At 36.6% G+C, this 22293-nt stretch overlaps 2 protein-coding genes across 3 annotated transcripts; both read right to left on the bottom strand.

The window, feature by feature from the left end:
• Positions 1-1231: 1231 nt before the first annotated feature.
• On the bottom strand, positions 1232-4517 carry LOC121266017 (heat shock cognate 70 kDa protein 2). The gene is made up of 2 exons (XM_041169704.1): positions 4002-4517; positions 1232-3224 (listed from the first exon to the last, which is right to left on the bottom strand). The coding sequence occupies exons 1-2, from the start codon at positions 4213-4215 to the stop codon at positions 1489-1491; spliced, it is 1950 nt and encodes a 649-aa protein (XP_041025638.1). The 5' UTR covers positions 4216-4517; the 3' UTR covers positions 1232-1488.
• An 8851-nt stretch (positions 4518-13368) lies between these two features.
• Positions 13369-15276, bottom strand: LOC121266018. 2 transcript variants are annotated; one of them, XM_041169706.1, is made up of 2 exons: positions 14643-15276; positions 13369-13855 (listed from the first exon to the last, which is right to left on the bottom strand). In XM_041169706.1, exons 1-2 carry the CDS (start codon positions 15196-15198, stop codon positions 13845-13847), a joined length of 567 nt encoding a protein of 188 aa, XP_041025640.1. In that variant the 5' UTR covers positions 15199-15276; the 3' UTR covers positions 13369-13844. The 2 variants fall into 2 exon arrangements, with proteins under 2 accessions (XP_041025640.1, XP_041025639.1); XM_041169705.1 differs by having other exon boundaries at positions 13369-13874.
• Between the last annotated feature and the right edge of the window lie 7017 nt (positions 15277-22293).

The following is a 22293-nucleotide window of genomic DNA, read 5'->3' on the forward strand; positions in this document are numbered from 1 at the left end:
AAATTCGAGGCATATGAATTTGATGAAGTGTTGCGTGTGGAGCTCTGACGGTGGGCAATGCGTGGGAGGCACACAATGGCACGTTGTATTACAACTTGAGAAGATGGTGATACAACACATGTTGCTCAGAAGTATAGCCAAAAAGTGGTTGATCAACAAAAGGAGAGGGTTGGGAAGAACAACAGCTCCTCCTTCACAAATTATTTAATCTCGCTTAATAAAAAACAAAAAAAGTTAAAATTTTCAAAGTATCTCGTAGACTTGTAGGCCCGAGATAAACTACGAGACTATAATGGGTTGGCAATATTTAATTGGGGTTGGATGTTTTGAGGTAGGAATTTGTAGGCCCGGAGGTCTGCAGCCTGGCTCCTTTAAGACTAGCAAATTATGTTTCAATCAATCCATCTAATTATTTCGATAAATCAGAATATCTAAATTTAAAATACGAGATTTATTTTAATCTAAAAGCTAAGATTTAAAGACCTCATTAGAGCAAATTCGATCAAGTGTATTCCTATTAACTAAAAAACTCAAGAAATGGTTAAGAGATGATGCTATGTAATACAATCTATTAATTTAATACAAATATGATAAGATAAAATACAAATATGATACGATAAAAACGTATTAAAATTTAAGTGTCGTTTGAATTCGAAAATGAGTTGAGATAAATTGTGAATAGTAATGAAATAAGTTATGAATAGTAATAAAATTTATGAGTTAAAATTGATAAATAATAATAAATAGTAGTGAGATGACTTGAGATAACTTCCAAATATAAACCACTCTTTAATCTTAACATATTTAAATTAAAACGAATTATTCTATTTAATTTATTTACATAAACAAATCAAAACAGATTGACACAAATCAATTTATTTACATAAATAAATCAAAACAGATTGACACAAATCAAAACAGATTAAAACGACGCTTATGTTAATAGTAATATATCTTGTTAGAATTTGAAATTTTAATAGGATAAACTTAATTAATAGGTTGACTTATAATATAATATAATATACATACTTGCCACGACAACACACTTTGACACCCTATTGGTTAGATACTAACATGAACTTTAAGCCCCGGGCAGCAGCTTATATATATAAAAAAGACAAAATCTCATAAATACGCAAAATCTGTGGAACACCAAAATATAATAGTAATAGTAACTACGAAACCTCCAAACATAAGGTAAAATTATAATAACGAAAACAAAGAAACCATATACGGGGCAAGAATCGACCTGATATTCCATAAGTATAGAAATTAGCCTGGCAAAAAGGTAGCCCGGCAAGATTTTTTGTTTTAGGGGTGAGTAATTAAATAAACGGAAGTAGCACAGGACATGTAAAACTTTGGCTTTGAACAAAAATACGCTTTGAACAAAAATACCGACCAAGTTCAAAGCCCAAAATTCGATGGTTGAAAAGAAAAATACAATAAAAAGCTACGAATGGACAACAACTTTAAGGCAGAAGGAGTTTAGTCAACTTCCTCGATCTTGGGGCCGGCACCACTTCCTCCGGCATGACCGTGACCATCATCATCAACATCGCCGCCCATGTCAGCACCAGCACCTTGATACATCTTGGCAATAATTGGGTTGCAGATGCTCTCCAACTCTTTCATCTTGTCCTCAAACTCATCTGCCTCCGCGAGTTGGTTGCTGTCCAGCCATTGGATGGCCTGCTCGATGGCGTCATCTATCTTCTTCTTATCATCTGCACCAAGCTTGGCACCAATTTTCTCATCCTTCACCGTGTTCCTCATGTTGTATGCGTAATTCTCCAGTGCATTCTTGGCCTCTACCTTCTTTTTGTGCTCTTCATCCTCAGATTTGTACTGCTCTGCCTCTTGAACCATCTTTTCGATCTCCTCCTTCGAGAGTCTACCCTTGTCATTTGTGATGGTGATCTTGTTCTTTTGACCCGTGGTTTTGTCCTCCGCAGATACATTCAAAATACCGTTGGCATCAATATCGAAGCATACTGTGATCTGAGGAACACCCCTGGGAGCAGGAGGGATTCCTGAAAGCTCAAATTTACCGAGCAAGTTGTTGTCCCTGGTCCTTGTTCTCTCACCCTCGTAGACCTGGATCAACACACCAGGCTGGTTGTCGGAATAAGTAGAGAACACCTGTTCCTTCTTTGTGGGGATGGTAGTGTTCCTGGGAATCAACACGGTCATGACACCACCGGCAGTTTCCAGACCCAAGGATAGAGGGGTGACATCCAAGAGCAGGAGATCCTGCACCTTCTCATTACCCTCGCCACTCAAAATAGCAGCCTGGACTGCAGCACCATAAGCAACGGCCTCATCAGGATTGATGCTCTTGCATAGCTCCTTACCATTGAAGAAGTCCTGCAAAAGCTGCTGGACCTTGGGAATTCTGGTCGAGCCACCGACGAGGACAACATCATGGACGGTGCTCTTGTCCATCTTGGCATCCCTAAGACACTTCTCAACAGGCTCCATGCACTTCCTGAAGAGATCCATGTTGAGCTCTTCAAATCTGGCACGAGTAATGGTGGAGTAGAAATCAACGCCTTCATACAAAGAATCAATTTCAATGGTAGTCTGGGCAGTGGAAGAGAGAGTTCTCTTTGCCCTCTCACATGCTGTCCTCAACCTCCTAAGAGCTCTTGCATTGCCATTAATGTCCTTCTTGTTCTTTCTCTTGAACTCCTGAACAAAGTGGTTCACCATTCTATTATCAAAATCCTCGCCACCAAGATGGGTGTCACCAGCTGTAGCCTTCACCTCAAAGATACCCTCTTCAATAGTGAGAAGAGAGACATCAAACGTGCCGCCACCAAGATCAAAAATCAAGACATTTTTCTCGCCAACACTGGTTGCCTTCTTGTCAAGACCGTAAGCAATGGCAGCAGCAGTGGGCTCATTAATGATACGCATAACATTGAGACCTGCAATGACACCAGCGTCCTTTGTAGCCTGACGCTGAGAATCATTAAAGTATGCGGGTACAGTGACCACAGCGTTCTTTATTGTCGATCCAAGGTAAGCCTCTGCAATCTCGCGCATCTTCATAAGAACCATGGAAGAGATTTCTTCAGCAGCAAATTGCTTCTCCTCACCCTTGTAGTTGACCACAATCATCGGCTTGTCTCCGGGGCCGGGAATGACCTTGAATGGCCACAATTTCATGTCACCCTGAACTGTGGCATCACTAAATCTCCGGCCAATTAACCTCTTTGCATCTGCAGAGATAGGTAATTACGAATATTAGAGATTTCAGTTTCGATGAATCATAGTTTATTATTCTATATGAAGAAAGCATACACTACCAAAACAAATGAACATAACTTCCAGCATGCAGTTAAATAATTGCAGGAGTAAATCAAGTTTTTCCTTCTGGAATATGCTAGCTAGAACTTAAAGATTCCACATTCTACAAGCAGTTTAAATAACAATAAAATAAGAAATTGAATTCCACATAAATGTAAAACGACTTTTATTTAAACAATTATTCATTCACGAACCTATTTCCTTATTTTCTTACTCCTGCCACACCGAGGCAATAGCATTACCCATGCAAAAAGCGTGAGAACTTATTGATTATGAATAATTACCTCCTCAAACGACATAATAAAAGAAACTAGTCTTCACTATTATGCAGATAGATTGCAGTGCCAATCTATAAAACAAGTCAACGGGAATACTAACTCAGCAATGAAGATCTGAACGATTATAAAGAAACAGTAAATAGCCTAAAACAAATATCACTTTACAGACCGCAAACAAAGAAAATTTCTGCAAAGTCAAAAAAAAAAAAAAAAAAAAAAAAAAAAAGAAAGCCGAGAAAAAAAAAAAAAAACATAACCAACGTACAGCCTACATAACCAAATAAAGTAAGCTAGATCTATATGTGTTCGGTAAACTGAAAGACATCTAGAAATACAACAGTAAACATAAACAAAGGAATTAAGATCTAAGAATCAGCGAAAGAAATATGGTCGCAGGAGCTCAGATCTCACCGAAGACGGTGTTGATGGGGTTCATGGCGACCTGGTTCTTGGCCGCATCACCGATCAAACGCTCCGTATCGGTGAAGCCAACGTAGGACGGCGTTGTTCTGTTACCCTGGTCATTGGCGATGATCTCTACGCGGTCGTGTTGCCAAACTCCCACGCACGAGTACGTGGTTCCGAGATCAATCCCAATTGCTGGGCCTTCTCCTTTCCCGGCCATTACGACGGTTCTGCCGACGGAACGAAAAGAATAGAATCGCAAGAAGGAAAGTAAGATCTGAAAGCAAGCTAAAAAAAGGAAGAAAAGAGCTAGCTAGGGTTTCAACGTGAGAGAAAGGAGACGGGCTGAGCACAGCTTATATAGTGTTAGGATGTTCGAGAATGTTCTCTCGGTATTTTTAAGTTTTGGAGCCGTCCGATTTCAAATGGAAACTGACGGTTTCAGATTGTTTGGATGTTTGCCTTCTCCGTCCATGTTGACTCCTCTCCGGTCCTCCTTATAACTTGTAATTTAAAATATAATATTTAATGCGAATAAAATATTATTTTTTAATATTATTATTATTTTAAAATTAAGTAAATATTGTAAAGTCTATGTCTATATATTTCATATGTCTACATATTTCGGAATGAAATCAATTTCATTGTTGAAATAATAAAATTAATTTTAGCAAGGAGTGATTCAATTGTGTTAAAGACTATATAATTAAAATAAATGAGATGATAATGCCTAAAGGAGAGGCATTATTTCCACGTAATTTCCCTTTTGTCCTTGGCGAAGTGTCCATGCTCTAGTTTATGAGTTTACCAAAGAAAGGAAAGATTCTAGAATGGCAGGCGGGAAGACTCTTTTTTTCTTCTTTCTTCTTCTTCGATGCTCACCTATAATGAGTGCACATGTGTATCTGGGCTAGGCCCAGCTTTCACCTATTGCACAGAATTTTCGACTACTGTGTAAGCATTATATTGGTTTAGCAGATAAACAATAAACAAAAAATTTTAAAAACAAGAAAAATGATGGGAATGTTTTTTTTTAAGAGGGTTTTCAGCTTCAGATTTTTATTTTTAAAAGTTGTAAATTATGTCAATCAAGTCACAGATTTTTTATAAAAATAATAAAAATTTTATTATACTGTTTAATGCATTATTTTTGAAGCTTTAAATTAGTCCTTATTTGTAGTTCCTCTTAAAACAGAAAAGAAAAAAAAAGAGATAGTCACAACTGTCACCTTAAAAAACATGCCTTGCAACTTGCTCAAGGAACCTCCACTAATGGTAATTCTTCTTTTTGCTTTTTCCCCCCGCCCTCTTTTAGAATAATGATATACACATAATATATTACACAATAATATTATAAATTAAAAATATTTTTATAAAATAATATTATTTTATAAGATATTTTATAAAAATATTTTTCATTTAAAATATAGTTATGTAAAGTGTTATAAAAAATATTATTGATAAATTATTTTCCTTTTGGTAATATCACAAATACTTTTGGAACCTTAGTCATGATGTTGAAAGCGCAAGTACGTCAAGACTCAGGTTTCGTTTGGAATATGAAATACTCTTAATTTATCTTAACTTATTATTATAATGTTTTTAAATTCTAACACAAAATATAATAAACAATTCAACTTTTTCAAATTCTAAAATAATAATAATATTAAAAAATAATATTCTAATAATATTTTATCATCTTAACTCAACTCACTTTAACATCCAAACTCACCCATGTATTTAATAAAAAAGAAAAAAAGAGTTCTATACATAAGTTGTGCGTTGACACATAAATAATGGAATCTATTATCGTTTTAGAAAATAAAAAAATCAATAATTTTTTAGTGTAGCTAATGTGATAAAGAGATCTCGTATTTTTCTTCGACTTGTGAACACGTTTTTTAAAATTTTGAATATATAAAAAATTTTAAAAAAAAATCCTCATAATTTCTTATATAAAGGAAGGTGAGGGAGTTCACCACCCTTGTCTTCTCACGAACTCCATTTGGTTCCATTCTTCTTATCATGCATATTTTGAGCCTCAAGGTAATAATCAATTTTTTCTTTTTAGTGCCACATTGACAATTGAGTAATGAAAGTTACGTAATACATTTCATAACATATTTCATAATACATATTGTAAAATAAAGTATTTTTGTAAAATGATATTAATTTTATAATCTATTTTACAAAAGTGACCTTCCTTTTAAAATATTATTGTGTAAAGTATAGTGAAAAGTCATGTGTGTTTATCATTTTTCTTCAACATCAAGACTATCTCTGAAGTCAGAGGTGATTTCTCATTGAAAGATGTTTTCATTTTCAAAATACAACATCTATATTCTAAAAACCCAATATTTAAAAAAGAAGGCCGGAATTAAGCACAAATTCATCTTTCAAATAATATTTTAAAAATGAGTCGAGCTACTCTGCCTCCCAGAGTAGCCCGCTCATCTGACCACTAGGCCAAATTCAACATTTTATTTTTTTTTCAATTTTTTAATTCACACTTTTTTATCATTTTAAGATATTTTTAAAAAAATATAAAAAAAATTTTAAAAATTAAAATACATAAGGTGTCAAAATGAGAGGACAAAATAAGTGGACAAAGTAACATTTTTCTTTAAAATTATATATATATATATATATATATATAAAGAAACAACGACCACCCTCACCATGCTTTGTTCGTTGAGGATGGCTCGATCTCGGTTGCTTCATAGTGGCTGGATGAAAACGGAAGTCAAATTTGGGGTACCAAATTGGTTTAGACGTTGAGATGAGATGAAAAATGTTCAAATATCACTCAAATATAAACATTTTTCAATTTCAAATTTTTAAATTTTTCATCTTATCATAATTTAATCAGTACAACTTTTCCAAACTTTCAAACAAAATATAAAAAATAATTCAACTTTTTCAAATTTCAAAATAAAAATTATATTAAAAAATTATATTCTATCAATATTTTAACATTATAATATTTTTATTCAACATTTCACTATCATTTTTCAAAATCCCATAAAATATCTTAATTCAAACTATTATATTCACAAACTTTTCATCTAATAGCATCTTATCTGAATATCCAAATGGGACCCTAAAGACATGTTTGAATGCCAAGATCAACTCTAGTTTTCAATGAAAGATATTTTCATTTTTAAACAAACAACGTCTATCCAGTAAAAGCTCATTGGTATTTTCCATATACCAAAATCACAAGAAATCATCTTCTAGATAATATTAAAAAAAAAAAAAAAAAGAGAAATTAAGAAGAAGGAAGCCACCACACTTTGGCCACGAAAGGTGGCCTAATCTGCCATTTGGATGGCCACCCTCTAATGACCAAATTAGACTCTAGCCACCACAACAATCCAATTTGTGCTGCCTCGTGTTTGCCCTAGTATTTGGCAACCAAGGGCAACTCGATCTAGGTTACTCTTAGGTGTCGTTTAGATAGTGAGTTGAGATAAGATGAGTTGAGATAAAAATTAAAAATTGAATAAAATATTGTTAGAATATTATTTTTTAATATTATTATTGTTTTGAGATTTGAAAATTTTGAATTGTTTATTATATTTTGTGTGAAAATTTAAGAAAGTTGTAATAATGATATGAGATTAAAAACTTCTTATATCCAAACCGGGTCTATGGACTTGTTTAGGAACACAATTGTTCTCAGACATTTTTAGACTACTTCACTATTATTTATAAACTATTTACAAACTATTTCATTACCATTCACAGATGATCTGAAATACTTGTAGCATCCAAATGGAGCACATCACCATGGGTAGCTCAACTGCCTGGCAATAGTAGGCTTGATTTGGGTTGGGACACCACAAGTAGCTAGGTTGGCCACCCGGTGGTGGCAACCACATTGTGTTTGTATTTTTTTTAAATGCTGCTTAGCCCCATCAATGTTACCACTCAAAATTACTGTTCGAATATTTTAATTTTTTTTTATTTTACTTAGTGATTAAGGAAGTGATTATTATTGAAGTTGTATATATTTTTTAAATTTTTTCTTAATGGTTAAGAATGTTAAAAAAATAAAAAATGATAAAAAAAAAACTACACGTTTGGGCTAACAGTACGCCAGCAGTAAGCACTGGGCGGCCCGCTAGCACCTCTTTTTTTTTCTTTAAATAAATTTAATTTAAAATTATTTACTATATATATCATCCAAAAACCCCTCAAAGATCTTTTTACCTCCAAACCTACTTTCAATGGGCCACAACGTTTTTTAGAACTCTATCAAAACATTATCTAATTCTTTTTACAAATTATTGTTGAACACTTCACCTGCACTCGGGATGTGTTGTACCTCCAATGCTTGAGTTAGTTGTGATGTAGGAGTTGAAGAGAAAATAATAATGAAGATGGGTGTCAAAGTTAATCTTCTTGTTCGCTGTAGGTGGTGTTTATTTATACTTGTCGACCTGGTCTCCATGGTAGTGGGGTGTGCATTGCAAGAGATTATATATTCATGTCGTCTACACGCCGAGCTATCTTTATGTTGTCTGCTCGTCGAGCTATGAAGTGTTTAGGTTCATCGTGTGTAGTCTGAGCTCTGGGTCACATTGAATGCGGCATGCTTTCTGCTCTGATCTGCATTGAATGTGGCGTGCTTTCTACTCTGAGTTCCTCTTATCCCATTAATGCTCGATGTGAACAACCTTATATTTTCTTGGCTTGAATTTAATGCGACATTCCTTCTTACTTAAGCCTCTCTTGTATCATCTGACTAGGTTCCTGATGTGAGCATGGTCTGACCTGGATCTCATACCCAGGTTCCGACCCAAGACTTCCTAATCTGTTCAGCCTTGCCCAGACCTTGTATCTGGGCTCTAACTTGGGCCTTGCTTTTAGCCCGACCCATGGGATTTACTCCCTTCATAGTACCCCGCAAAGTTTTAGCACACTTGTGGGCTGAAAATTATAGAAAGTTTTATTTATTTTTTATTTTTTTATTTTTTTGCCGAGTGAGCCTTTATAAGGATTTCTGACCTGGGCGAGCATGTTGAAGGTAAACGAGTTTGCATATACTCACCCTTTCACCTCCCTCAGATTGTTGGCATGTGAACAGATCTCCATCGTTAATGAGCATGATTAATCATTAACTATATCCTCATTAATTGAAGTTGTTTCCTTATGTGAACTTTAACGTCGCCCATGATTGGTTTGTTTTATGCACGCGTGTTGCTGGTAAGCTTCATTCTGCATTTCCACGGCTGATGTATCCCTTCGAACTTCGTGCCGCTGCTTCAGAAGTCTTGCTATTCCATCGCATTATTTAGATTGATTCATTTCTCCTCATTCTCTTCTCTGCCATTTTTGCTTCGTCCTCCCTCTTCGTCTTTCTGAAATTTCAAAATTCTACCCTCTCTGCTTCCTTTTATCATGACTAAACGTGGCGATAATGAAGTCCGTTTCAACTACTTTGCGAGGAAACGGTGGACATCAACTATGACTAGTAACAACCTCCATTCATTTTGCAGGTTATACCCTATCCCTCTCGATACCGTTTTGGAAGCTCCCAGTTCTCGTGTTCCAATGGTAGATGTTGATGGCTTGGCGACAAGGATTGCTCTTTATCCCACATGTTTTCCAATGGATAACTGTTGCCATTCTACCATCCGGTACGTGATATCTTGGTCTTCCTGGAACTAGCTCCGGCACAACTTAACCCCAATGCTTGGCATTTCATAATGGCTAGTTACGTTGCCTTCTAAATTGCTCTTGGTGATTCGGAGGATTATCCCAACCTGACTGCTTAGGATTTTCTGTTAGTGTATCGTATCAACCGGCTTGATAGGAACATTTGTAGTTTTCAATCCTATTCCTTTGAGAAACGTTTCACTTCCCTGGAGAGGCGGTATTCTTCGATAAAAGAGTGGCATCAACGTTTCTTTTTTGTATCTTGTTTGGGTTGGGAATTCTCATAAGGGGAGCGGGAATAGAAGGAGTTTCCTGTCCGAGTCGTTTGGGGTAAGGTATCAAGTTCCGAATCTCTTTCCATTAAGTTATTAGAGAGAGACGAGTTTAGGGTTGCCTCCGTAATGTCCTGGGCAACAGCTCATCCCATTCTTTCCGAGTCTGATTCACTGCTAAGTGATGAAAACATTCGGCATTACATTGTGCTTCCTCATCGTTCACATGTGCTCGATCGAGAGTTCTTGATGGTTCCCCCTTCCCCTCCGAGGGAGAAGCGTTGTGCAACCTCTCCGCCCAAAGGTAGCTGTGTGAAGCGGTCTCGAACTGAGGAAGGCGCTTTTGTGCTTGCTCATCATGTGGTTGGTGGCCCTCCTCTTCGCCCATCCAAGACATCCCAAACCGCCCCCTTTTTTAGTCCAATGCGTCTCTTTTTAGTGAGTATGGAGTTCCCCATCCGACCTTCCAAGTGCAAGAGTACAAGCCCCCCGAGGTTCCTGCCCGAGTTTTAAGATTCCTACTTAGGGGGTTCCCGTGAATCCTTTGTGTTCATCTCCGTTTGGAATCCCTCGCAAGGAGAAGAGGAGTCCCCACTGAGCAACCTACCAGTTGCCTTCCTTCTTGCCGAGTCCCAACAAACACCCACTGAGAGTTTTTTTTTTTTTTTTTTCCAGATTTATGACCATTTTCCTTCTTGTTGCACTTGTTAAGTAAAGAATAATACAAACTTGTTTTGTTTTTTGGCTCTGCTAGAGAAGACGAGGCTGATACTGCCATTGCCTCTCTTTTCTCCAAAACGTTTGATCGTCCGACTTCTCGAGATTTCGATCCAATGATGGGAGCTTTTCCCTCTTTCGAGGAGGTGCTTAGTCAGGAGGAGGCTTCCCGACACGAGCTACTGGTTTACTAGCCAACTCTTTTTGAGGAAAGGCTCACCGAGGTTGAAGCTGCCTTTGGCATATGTTTAACTACCACCCATGTTTCTCCCCCGGAGCTCTTGGGTCTGACTCCCCCAAGTTTTTCTACGGTTCCTGTATTGACGGGTCTTGACATCCCTCCACTTTCGCCTTCGACAATGGCTATGGAGATTACACCTATTGGAGCTGAGGAGCTGACCCCTCTAGGGATTGTGGAACCGTCTCTCGAGGAAGTTATGGAGCCAACTTTTTCTGAAGTTCCGTCCTCTTCATCAATCTTAGAGCCGACCCTCCACTTGTTCCTGAATTGGGCATCCCGACTGTTACTGGGATGAATTCTATCCCAATTTCCAAGCCGATTTCCTTAATGGTTCCAGAAGTAATCCCTCCGCCTTCAGTCTCTCAGATATTTGTTTCTTGCATCCTTTGCTCAAATCTTCTTTCCCTCCTTTTTTATTTTTTATTTTATATATATATATATATATGTCTCATGTTGTGCTGTTTATTTGTTTCAAGAATCTAAGGTCCCTCAAGCCGAGGCTATTTCTTTATGCCACGAAGATGTTATCCTAGTGGAGGATAGTTCTTCGTCTGCTTCTCCTTTGTCTGGGAATCGTTCTCTCTGTTTTGGGGCTTCTCAGGGTGAAAACTCAACTCGGGTTGGGGAACAGTCAGGATCTCCATTTGTGCCTCCTTGGGCTCCCCAAGAGAAGTTCATGTTCAAAGTGGGGAAGAGTCTGGTCTGCCATCCGTACCTGCTCAAGCTGTCACGCCGTTGGTGTGTGTAGAATCTTCTCTCCCTTTTGGGAAAGCAAAATCGCAGGAGACAGGGCCTGGTTTTAAGAAGGCGCGGGTGAAATTATTTGCAGCGCAGGCTTAAAAGTTCAGACCCCTGTTTGCCAACATAAGCATTTTCTTTTTGTCAACTGGTTTCCAGCCTTTGTCTTTTGCCTATAAACTTCATGTCTTTCTGATCTTTCAGGCCACAGATCAACTTGCCGAGAAGGTTGCTAGAGAGCGAGAGGTTCTTGAGGAGGAGTTTAGGGCTCAGAAGGCATTAAACAACCTAATGCACTTGCAGGAGAAGAAAATGAGCAATAACCTCCACGATTTAATCGTGGAGAATAATTCCTTGAGGGAGGACAATGGGTCCTGCCATCGAAGAATTCGTGCTCAACGGAAGTAGTTTGGGGAGAAGGAGCGGAAAATCAAGGCGATGGACTATCAGGTTCATATGATGGTCCTGGAGATTGAGCTCAAAGATAAGGAGATTCAGTTGAGAAACATGGAGATCGAGGGAATAATACGGAGATTGTTTCGAAGGTCCAAGAGTTGAAATATGCCAGGAAGAACATTGAAGATCTTCAAGTCCACTCTAAGCTTCTTTTTACTGAAAGAGAAAATGCCCAGGCTGAAATTCAGAGGTTAAAGTGCGAGTTGGAGCCTATCCAAGAAGAGCTAAAGTAGTGTAAGGATGCCAACGAAACATTGGCAAAGGAAAAAAGGTGCGACATCGAAGTCCGTTGCTAGATGTTCCATAAATACATAGGGATCGCCATGTCTAAAGATAAGCTAAGGGCTTTAGCTCGGCGACTTCAACTCGAGGTTTCCCATCTAGAGTCTTCTTTGGATGCAGCTCGGCATCGCGCGAATCTTATTGAATCTCAACTCAGACGGGCTCCTGCCTGCACAATGAGGCTTGGATTTATGGGTAAAGGGAAGGTCTCGAGCGTATGCGAGATATATTGACTAAGAATCCTGAGATCAATCTCCATACCCTCAATCTTCGAGAACTACCTCCGAATAAGTCAGCTTATTATGAAATGTTGACCATGGGCATAAAGGACATGCCTCTAGCCTTTCGTGATGCTCCTTCTTAACCTTCAGCCTCTTTGTGTTTCCAAACCTGCATGGGTCTTTGATGTAATTTGACAAATTTGCATATATGAATGTACCTTTGGTTTGGTCGAAGCTCAGTTGATTTTAACCTCCCGTTTTATCTTCTTTTTCCACCTGTTGTATTTGTTTGTCTTCTTTCGTCAAACGATGCGCTTTGTCTTGTTATTGATAGAAACCAAACGAGGTATCCTTCAATTGATGAGATCCGAGCAAATCTCTTCCTTGTGATGGGAACCGGAGTACGGTTCCTTTGCTTGACAGGTAACGAGCAATGGCTCCCTTGCTTGATGGGTTCCGAGCAAAGGTTCCTTTTAATTGATGGGTAGCAAGCAGGGCTCCTTTGCTTGATGAGAACCGAGCAAGTCTCTTCCTTGTTGATGGGAACCGGAGTAGGGTTCCTTTGCTTAACGGGTAACAAGCAAAGGCTCCTTTGCTTGATGGGTTCCGAGCAAAGGTTCCTTTTAATTGATGGGTACCGAGCATGGCTCCTTTGCTTGATGGGTACCGAGCAAAAATGCGACCCAGAGCTCGAACTACACATGACGAACCTAAACACTTCATTGCTCAGCAAGCGGACGACATAAGGATAGCTTGGTGTGAAGACGACGTGAATATATAATCTCTTGTAATGCAACACGCCACTACCATAGAGACCAGGTCGGTAAGTATAAATAAACATTACCTGCAGCGAACAAGAAGGTTAACTTTGACACCCATCTTCATTGTTATTTTCTCTTCATCTCCTACATCACAACTAACTCAAGTATTGGAGGTACGACAGACCCCGAAGTCCTCCTTTTTCATTGTGCAGGTGACAATCCGAGCACTGTCTGCGTAGAATTGTCCAAACCCACAGAACACGACATCAACACACTTGATCTACACCATTCATGAAACTTACATTTAAATCACCTTAATTAGTCACGGGGTCCAACTATGCTTAGACTTTAGTACGCTCAGCACCAAGCTCCCCGATTCCCAACCCCGCAAGAAATGACGCCTCAGCAGCTCGTCGGTTAAAATTAACCTCCTTGGCAAACGGTTCTATATCTTCAAGTTCTGAGCATGCTCCCATGGTGGTCATGTCCTCAGCCATTCATCAATAGCCACCTAGTAAAATAGCACATCCCTTGCAAATTTTGACAAGGAGACACGGGAGAGGGCCTCATATACACACTGCCACCCTAACAACTAACATAATTCCTATACTAAAAATAGCATCAAGCTAATCAACCTAATATTTACTAAGAATAAAAAATAAAAAATAGAAAAATACAAGTAAAGACAAAATAGAGAGAATCATCCTTTTCCACAGTTCAGCTTTGCATGTGGAGACTCTGCTTAACGACTTGTAGCTGCTGTAGAAGACAGACGACCTGCAGCCTTGACCTTTGGCTGTATTTTCATTGTGTAATAAAAACCACCTTTTGCTAACTAATTAGGATTGCAATATTCCAGTTTAATTATAAAAAATGTTTCAATTCCTTAAATATTTGTAATTGATCACAGAAAGCCTCAATAGATCAAAGGAGGAAATTCTTAGCTTCTTTTAAATCAATTTTGACCCACTCTCGTTCCGGGTTGATCAAGCACAGTTAAATTAATGATCTCAGGGAGTTAATCATAGGTAGTTTCCAAGCGAATTCTTGATATATATGATATATATGACATCCTGAGTATGTGATTATAGCTTGAAAATGTGACCTATGATGATCTTGTACGTGGGATTTCTTCAAAGGAAATTTGTATGTGAAATCCTCACAAGAGTTTTCTATTCAAAATTCAAAAAACTGTGCATCATTATTGTGCTATGGTCAACATTATGCTTCGCCGACTGTGTTGAAATGACTAAATACAGTTTGTTCGAAACGCCGAAAATGAGTGCAAGATTCTTCATCTTCGTCTCCACCTTTGCCGCTCAACTCCGGATTGTCCTTCCCAAGATCCACAGCTTTATTGCTCCTCCAATTTGCACCGTTTTTGCTGCTCGAATCCGCCACGAACACCTTCAACTGGTCTACTGGCCACTCGAAATCCTCGGTATCTTTTTTCGGCTTCGTCTCTAGAACCTTCTTGACGACACCGATTTTGGAAGAGATTGTAGAGATAAGAAACAGATCCAGGTAATCCTCGAGCTTCCTCTTCGTCCTAGTTTTTTCCATCTCTTTCGCATCTTGCTTCCTCAAGGATTCCGTGAAACTCACCTTCAATTGTGAGGAGTTGTGGCTTCCAAGACCGTCTCTGTAACACGAAGTTGAATGAAACAACCTTAAAAAATTAAATTCCAAAGAAATTTCAGTAGAATTGGTTATGAAACAGAGAAAGAGAGAGAACGAGGATGAGATGGTTGAGATTTGAGAAGTTGAGTGGTGAGAGGATGGACGGAGGAGGCGTCTCTGAATGTCTTCGATGGTTGCGAGAGGACTCGAACCTTCTGCTCTGCTTCCGTGCATCGTGTTTTGCCGCCTCAAGTTTCACCTACGGTGTGGTGTTTTACGGTGACCCTCGACAAAGAACGGCATGGATACGAAGGAGATGAACAATATCTCTCTATATATATAAAGAGCGAAACAGAATTTTCTTGTTTTCCATTTGACTTTGCATTAAGCCTCCGTTATAATAACTTTAAATCAACGCACAAGGATAAATCAGCAATGAAATACAAACCGACACAAACAACTCTCCAAAAACCAAAATCCTTTCATTCTTTGTCTCTTTTTCTTCTTTTTTTCTCTTGATCTTCGTGAATCGTATCTATAATTTCCTGATCTGCTGAACACTGGTTCGCCAAAGCCCACTGATGGCTGCGATGCGGATAAATGTGCTGGTTTCATTGTCGAAGGCGAGGCCTTGGTGTCATTGCTGTCTTTGGATAGAATAATTTTGAAACTTTAGCTTTTGCATGTGCTCTTGAGTGTGTTTGAAATCTTGGTTTTTGTTTGAGTTGTGCATTTAGGTTTGAAATCTGGGGACCCAGATTGTGTATCAGGGTCCCCGTGAGCAAGTTCTTGAGTTTTTTGAATTTATGGATTTCAAATGTCCTGAAAGGAAAGAGGTGGCTGACTTCCTCCAAGAAGTAAGTCTAAACATAGCGAGGGACCCATTTTGCTATGCTGGCCCCTGAGGAAGTGTTCACCGGCAAAGGTGACATTAAAGAAGAAGTTGAGCTTACGCAAGCAGACAGGAAGAGGAGGAGAGCTAACAAGAAACGAAAGTTTAAAGGTTAGCTTGGATAAATACATTCATTTATGGCTTTTGGAATGCTAAACTCTAATATTGTCTCCCTTTGTTGGGTCAAATTGACTGTTATCTTGGAGTACTCACTAGCCTTACACTGCCAATTTAAACTGCTCTGTTTATCGCATTATGTGTTGGCCTTTCTATTTCTTATACCCTTTTCCATGTAAAATATTTATTTTTGGGAAACAAGGTTATAGCTAAGGCAATTAAACTGATTGCCAAGAAGGCACGAGACAGCACCTCCGTAAACCACGATCATGGTAACCTTTATTTTTTTCTCTGATTCGATTACTTATCATCAAGAGAATTAATCAGATACCACCAGTTACCCTCAAACTTTTTTGAACTGGCAGGCAAAGAAGAATAATGAGATCTGTTAAGATGATCAAAATATGCTAGGAGCTCCTCATTGACTTTCCTACTAAGATTGTGGTTGCGACTAAAGGACAGCTAAGAGGAGAGAGAGCCAGGAAAGGGGTAGCCGACTTCTTTTGTGGTTGTGATTAAATTCTACCTTTTCTGTTTGAAACTATCCTCCTTTATATGAACTTGAAAAACAAATTTATAGAGGATTGCTGGTTTGCTGTGGAATATCGATCTTGGTGGTAAATGTTCACACTTTTGATGTTTGGTTTCATATTGGGCATTCTCTGTATTTGTTGAAATGTCTTATTGGACACAGGCTTTGATTTTCCATTAATTCCATCGGTTTTCCTTTTGTGTATTTTTGGTCATTTTATTTTACTCAAATCTCTAGGTCATTTTATTTTACTCAAATCTCTGCTTTGGAACTGCATCGATTACATGTGGAATTTGTGTGCGTATGTGTCATTTTGGGTTTTTGGCACCTCTCTCATATAAAATACCTGTGTACTCAGGCATGCCCATTTATGTTCTCTACTTTGGTGCTCTAAAGTTGATGATTGTGTTTATGCAAGCACCATGCAACTTGAAGTTTTTATTTTTTCGATTTATCTGAATACTGCCGTTGGGATAATTCATTATTGAAAATCCTCATTTTTTGTGTGGTGTTTTACTTATTGATATGCAGGACTTTATTACTTTAGTTTTACTTGTTTATGCTTGTACAGATGGAGGACAATCTTGCTGAAGAGCTTTACTCTGAAAGTCTGAAGCTATCCAAGACAGACTTAATTTCTTCTTCAACTTTCGTTAGTAAAGAAAATGATTTGCATGGTATTACTTTAATTTATATGTTTTAAGGCAAATCTGGCTAAGAAACTTATGATCAAATGCTTTTTACATTTTATTTACGTTTTCTATTTTTGTGTTGAGTGGCACTTCCAACCTGCATAAGGATGGATGATGCATGAGGTCGCGTGCATTTCCATGGGTATTTCAGTTAATTGAAAAAAGAGAAGAACTTCTTATGTTTAGCTCTTTTGTTTCATTTCCTTTCTTTTTTTTCTTTTATAAATAAATTTCAGCAATTGAAAGTTAAAGAGACCCTTGCTCTGGTAGCTGCTTTCTTTGTCTGCATGACATTATCATAAGAAAAGATTTCCATGCTTAAATGTGAATTTTGATACTAGCAAAACCTTCCTTTTTTCCCATGCGTTTATATGATCGAATACATTTGCTTTGACCTTTTACATCCTTAAGGCAAAACAACTTTGGATATTCAAAATGAAAGTGAACCCATTTTGCTATTGTTTGCATTCAAAAAGAAAAACATTATTTTCTTCTTCAATTATTTAAGAAAACGTCACATTTTCTGCTCAAGAATTACCTTTTGAAATTTCTCATGCAAGATATTTTCTTTAATTGTTATCTTCACAATTATTATGGCATAAATTTCTTTTGGAGTAGAATATGAGATTTTGGTAGTTTAGCAGCAGTATATCTTATTCATCTTTTTTCTAGATTGTCTTGGGGATCATTTGCAGGATGGAGATGGACCTATATGGGACAGTTTTGGAGATGAGTTGAATGATTCATCTGAATTGGACAGGGAATGGCAGAGATGGACCTTTATGTGAACGTTCATCTTTCTTTTCAGGGTATGGAGCCCATGGTTGTGGCTGAAGGTCAACAACAAATGCAGAATTTTTTTAAGGAGTAAGCTACTTTTCCAGGACCTCTAAGAGAAAAGTTATTGGCGTTCATAGTTTTGTAACTTTTTTTTAAGTTAATCCCACAAAAAATTGTGTTGTTGATAGAGATTAATAGTTGACGTGAAAAAAAGCATGAATGAGCCCCATATGCTGTGCTTGTCATATCAATTGCTTTGCAGTGTGTAGTGCAATCTCCTTGTTTAATCTGTCTTAAGGGAATTGTTTGGTGGTTTCAAGGTCATCAAGAAACTATTGAATATGCTATTTTATGTCAATACAAAAGTGCATTTTGTTTATAGACTCAAGTATGAAACCTTTTGTGCCATATTCTCTTTTGAAATACAAGCTTGTATTTTTCTGCTAACCTTGATTAATCGACTCCCCAATGTGACGTCAGTTTTCCTGACATCTTCATCCTGCCATTGTGATTTGGACTCTGCAGATACGGTGTTAGCTCATTTACTCCCTTGAAGGGACTAATTCTTGAAAATAATCATATAATTAAATTAGGCAAACATGCTTTGCACATTACTTTCACCTAGTATATATATATACACACACGCACGCTAGGAAACGGCCCCGGGTGCGTTAGTCTACGGGTACATCTGACATAATGATTTAAATAAAAAAAATAAAAAAGACAGTAGTTTATTTGACTAAAAAAAGAAAATACAAACCTAAAGAAAGACAAAAAATCAACATTAAAAAAAATCTAAATTTCAGCAAAGTATCTAACTGTGGGGCTATTAAGGGTTTTTTAGTAAAATATGATTCTTCATTAAATTCTACAAGAGATTTATACGTCAAATGGTCATAGGTCTTAATGACATTTTGGTAAAACATGATCCTTCATTAAACTCTATAAGGGAACTACACGTCAAATTGTCAAGAATTTTAAGGACCTTTTAGTAAAACAAGACTTAACGGATTTAACGGAAAAACAAGAAAAGTTAAAGGAAAAAACAAAAATTACTATTTACAGTTAGATAACCACTTATTATAATAGATTAGATATATATTTACACACACTCCATTCCATTTCAGAAAGAAAAACAATCATTGCAAGCATGGATGAGAACACACCACCTTGATACAACTTAATTTATAAGAAAATTTATTTTTGTAAAATCTATTTCCATGTATAATACTTCTCTTCCATTTTGCAAGTAAGAGGGAACAAGTTTATGGTGATCCTCAATATGCAAGTGTAATCTGTTCAATTACATGTTTAGTTTGAATATTAACTTGTCTCGACTAAGGAAAATAATTTAGTCACAAAGTGATTATATAAAAGTAAACCCACAAACTGATGTAGCTTGATGTGATATGTCAGATTGTAAAATTATTTTTATTATAAAATAGATCTAACGAATTTCATGAAACTACATCAATTTGTGGGTTTATTTTATATAATATCTTTATGTATGTAGCAGTTCTCCTCGACTAATCCAAATACATGCAATGATATATAATGGGTTCAATGTTATCATTCATCGTATGTAGATCATTTCATTATTTCTAATCATATCTATTGATTTGATAAGTTTTAAGGAACTTTTAATCTAAATGATAGATATATGAAATCATTTAAATATGTCATGTTAGCATATATGATTGTTGATGATAAATTTAAAGATCATAATGAACATTGCTCAAATCATTATTATAAACTCTTGATGACTTATATTGTCAATGACTCAATCGATTTGTCACTTATATTTAAACTTCACATATTTTTAATGCTAGTGTTATATAATCTACTCTTTGTGTTGATACTGTAGATAGGAAAATGTTCAAAATTAGACTACTTTGGCAAACAACATGCACTTGATAATTTTAGTCAATTTGTTTTGATTGTGTTTACTTCTTTCTTTCTTTCTTTTTTCTTTTTTTTTTTAGAAAGAGAATGATACCCGAATTTTATTAATAACCTCACTTATAGCGGAGGGATACCGTGATTACAATCGGACACCTAATAGTTACAATAAATCATAAAATCCAAACCCAAGCATAAAAAACAACTATATAAATAACTAAGCATTATACAAGATAATAAAATAAGCATTAAAACAAAAACAGAAAACAAGATGCATACCTTAATAAAATAAAACTAACCAAACATGTATACAAACATGATATTTATGTTGAAAGAAAATGAAAAACTTGTAAAAGCCTCAACCCTTTTCATCATAGATATATACATCCTTTTCCGTACTAGCAAGTTAATAAAGCCCTTAAAACCTAACAAAAAAGAAATAAATACTCAAGAAATGCTAATACATAAATTGAAGTAAAGTAAATGGGCAAAAGAGGTAATTAGACCTTATGATCTTTCCAAGGTAATCAGAAACAACAGATTGTCGGAAGGGGCCCATGGCAGTCTATATGCACTGTGTTTTTTTTTTTTATGAAGATATTTTATATTTTTTAGCAGTTTTTTTTTACATTGATTTTTTTTTATTAATGTGATTGAGAACTAATTACAACTTAGAAATACTAAACTTAGAAATACTATTGAATTGTTCAAATATATATTTTTAAGACTGTATTGATATTATTTTAGAATATAATTTTTCTATATATATATATATATTGACTATCCTAAAACGGTACACCAAAACGTACCGATATTGAAATATTCTGCTCTAGTACTTCAACCGGTATGGAATTCAAAACTTTGGTTTTTGTTCTCTAAGAACGCTTCCTTGCCACTAGAACCCAACTTAGCTAATCTGTCTGCAACGTGATTCGTTTATCTGAAAGAGTGGAAAATCCGAACCACCATTGAATACGCCATCAATTATAGCTTCATTCCAGTACTTCTGACTCCTCTAAGGGACAAGCCCACCATTCTCCCACCAGTTTACCACAAGCTGATAATCAGTTTCTACTTCAACATGAGTTATATTCATCTGTGCACAGAGATTCAAATCATCCGAGATGGCTCGGATCTCAACGATATTGTTGGAATTGATACCATAATATTTGACAAAAGTAAATATCATGTGACCCTTCTCATCTCTAATAATTCATCCTCCGCTTCTTCCAAGATTCCTGATGCTACTCTCGTCCCCATTAAACTTAACAAAATTCAGTGCAGGGTGCATCTATTTCAAAATTTGAATTTGCTTATTTTTGACAGGCATATAATCAATGAGTTGCTTTAAAACTACAACATCTAAAGTCTTGAGGAAAGGTTTAGTCATGTTGATATGAATAATCTGAGCTAAAAAGTTCTTGATCTTATAGCACACTTGCTCCCCTGTTTCAGCAACCCCTCCATGCAAGCTTTACATCTGTATAGCCACAGGAATCGACTGATAATAGAAGGGAGAATTCCAAACACAACAGTTATCTAAGATACCGTTCAGCCCCAGGACTGATTCAAATGACTTCCAAACATAATTAGGCATCTCTCCCATTAGAAGCGAGTGATCTAAGGACTTACAAGAAACCACTTTACAACATCAATATTTTGAGACCATAGAGACATTCAACTTCATAATGTTTTGGTCAAAAGGCAAGCCTTATATATACCTCCCCACATAATAGTAGAAATTTTACGGGGCAATAAGTTATGCTAGATCAATTTAGCCCGCTCCACTTTGTCTCTGTGATCATATGTGAATTGCCGAGCTGAAAGTGTAGAGAAATTTCCGTTTTGTTCAACTCTCCGTATAGGAATATCAAGACCTATGACAATCTCGATACTTTGAATTTTCAGTTTTTCACAGAGGTTACTCCCCACTAGCTCCTCAATTTTCTCCCAGTTACCTCCCATCTCAAAGTATACGTTAGCTACTTTTAGAGAGGGATCTGTAATATTCGAGAGTTCTCCAAGAATCCCCAAATTACTTAATTACTTCCAAGTTGGGAAATTAGATTTTGAAGGATGTCTACTGATAAATATTGCTCTTCATTTTCCAACTAGGTATACCTTCGAGCTCGTGTTTCATATTTGAGAAACATATTTTAGATTATAAACTTTTTGTAAATGTCGAATTATCATGGGGCATCTTGTTAGTTATTATGGAATCTTCATTAAATTCCATAGTCTCTTTAAATTAAAAAGTGCCACAGATACAAATGAATTATATAAAAGTAAACTAATGTTGTTTCATATGATCCGTTAGATTTATATTGCAATAAAAATAACTTTACAATTTGATGTACCACATCAAGTCATGTTACTATGTGAATTTATTTTTGTAGAATCCATTTGTGGTTAAAGTA

Source organism: Juglans microcarpa x Juglans regia, chromosome 5D (assembly GCF_004785595.1).
Source record: "Juglans microcarpa x Juglans regia isolate MS1-56 chromosome 5D, Jm3101_v1.0, whole genome shotgun sequence".
In the NCBI taxonomy this organism is placed as follows: domain Eukaryota; kingdom Viridiplantae; phylum Streptophyta; class Magnoliopsida; order Fagales; family Juglandaceae; genus Juglans; species Juglans microcarpa x Juglans regia.

Coding starts and splice junctions, on each gene's coding strand:
- LOC121266017 (XM_041169704.1), bottom strand. CDS start 4,215: ATGGCCGGGAAAGGAGAAGGCCCAGCAATTGGGATTGATCTCGGAACC. Junction 3,225..4,001: donor CCCCATCAACACCGTCTTCG/GTGAGATCTGAG, acceptor CTATCTCTGCAG/ATGCAAAGAGGTTAATTGGC.
- LOC121266018 (XM_041169705.1), bottom strand. CDS start 15,198: ATGCACGGAAGCAGAGCAGAAGGTTCGAGTCCTCTCGCAACCATCGAA. Junction 13,875..14,642: donor CGGCAAAGGTGGAGACGAAG/ATGAAGAATCTT, acceptor AAAATTTGCAAG/GGATGTGCTATTTTACTAGG.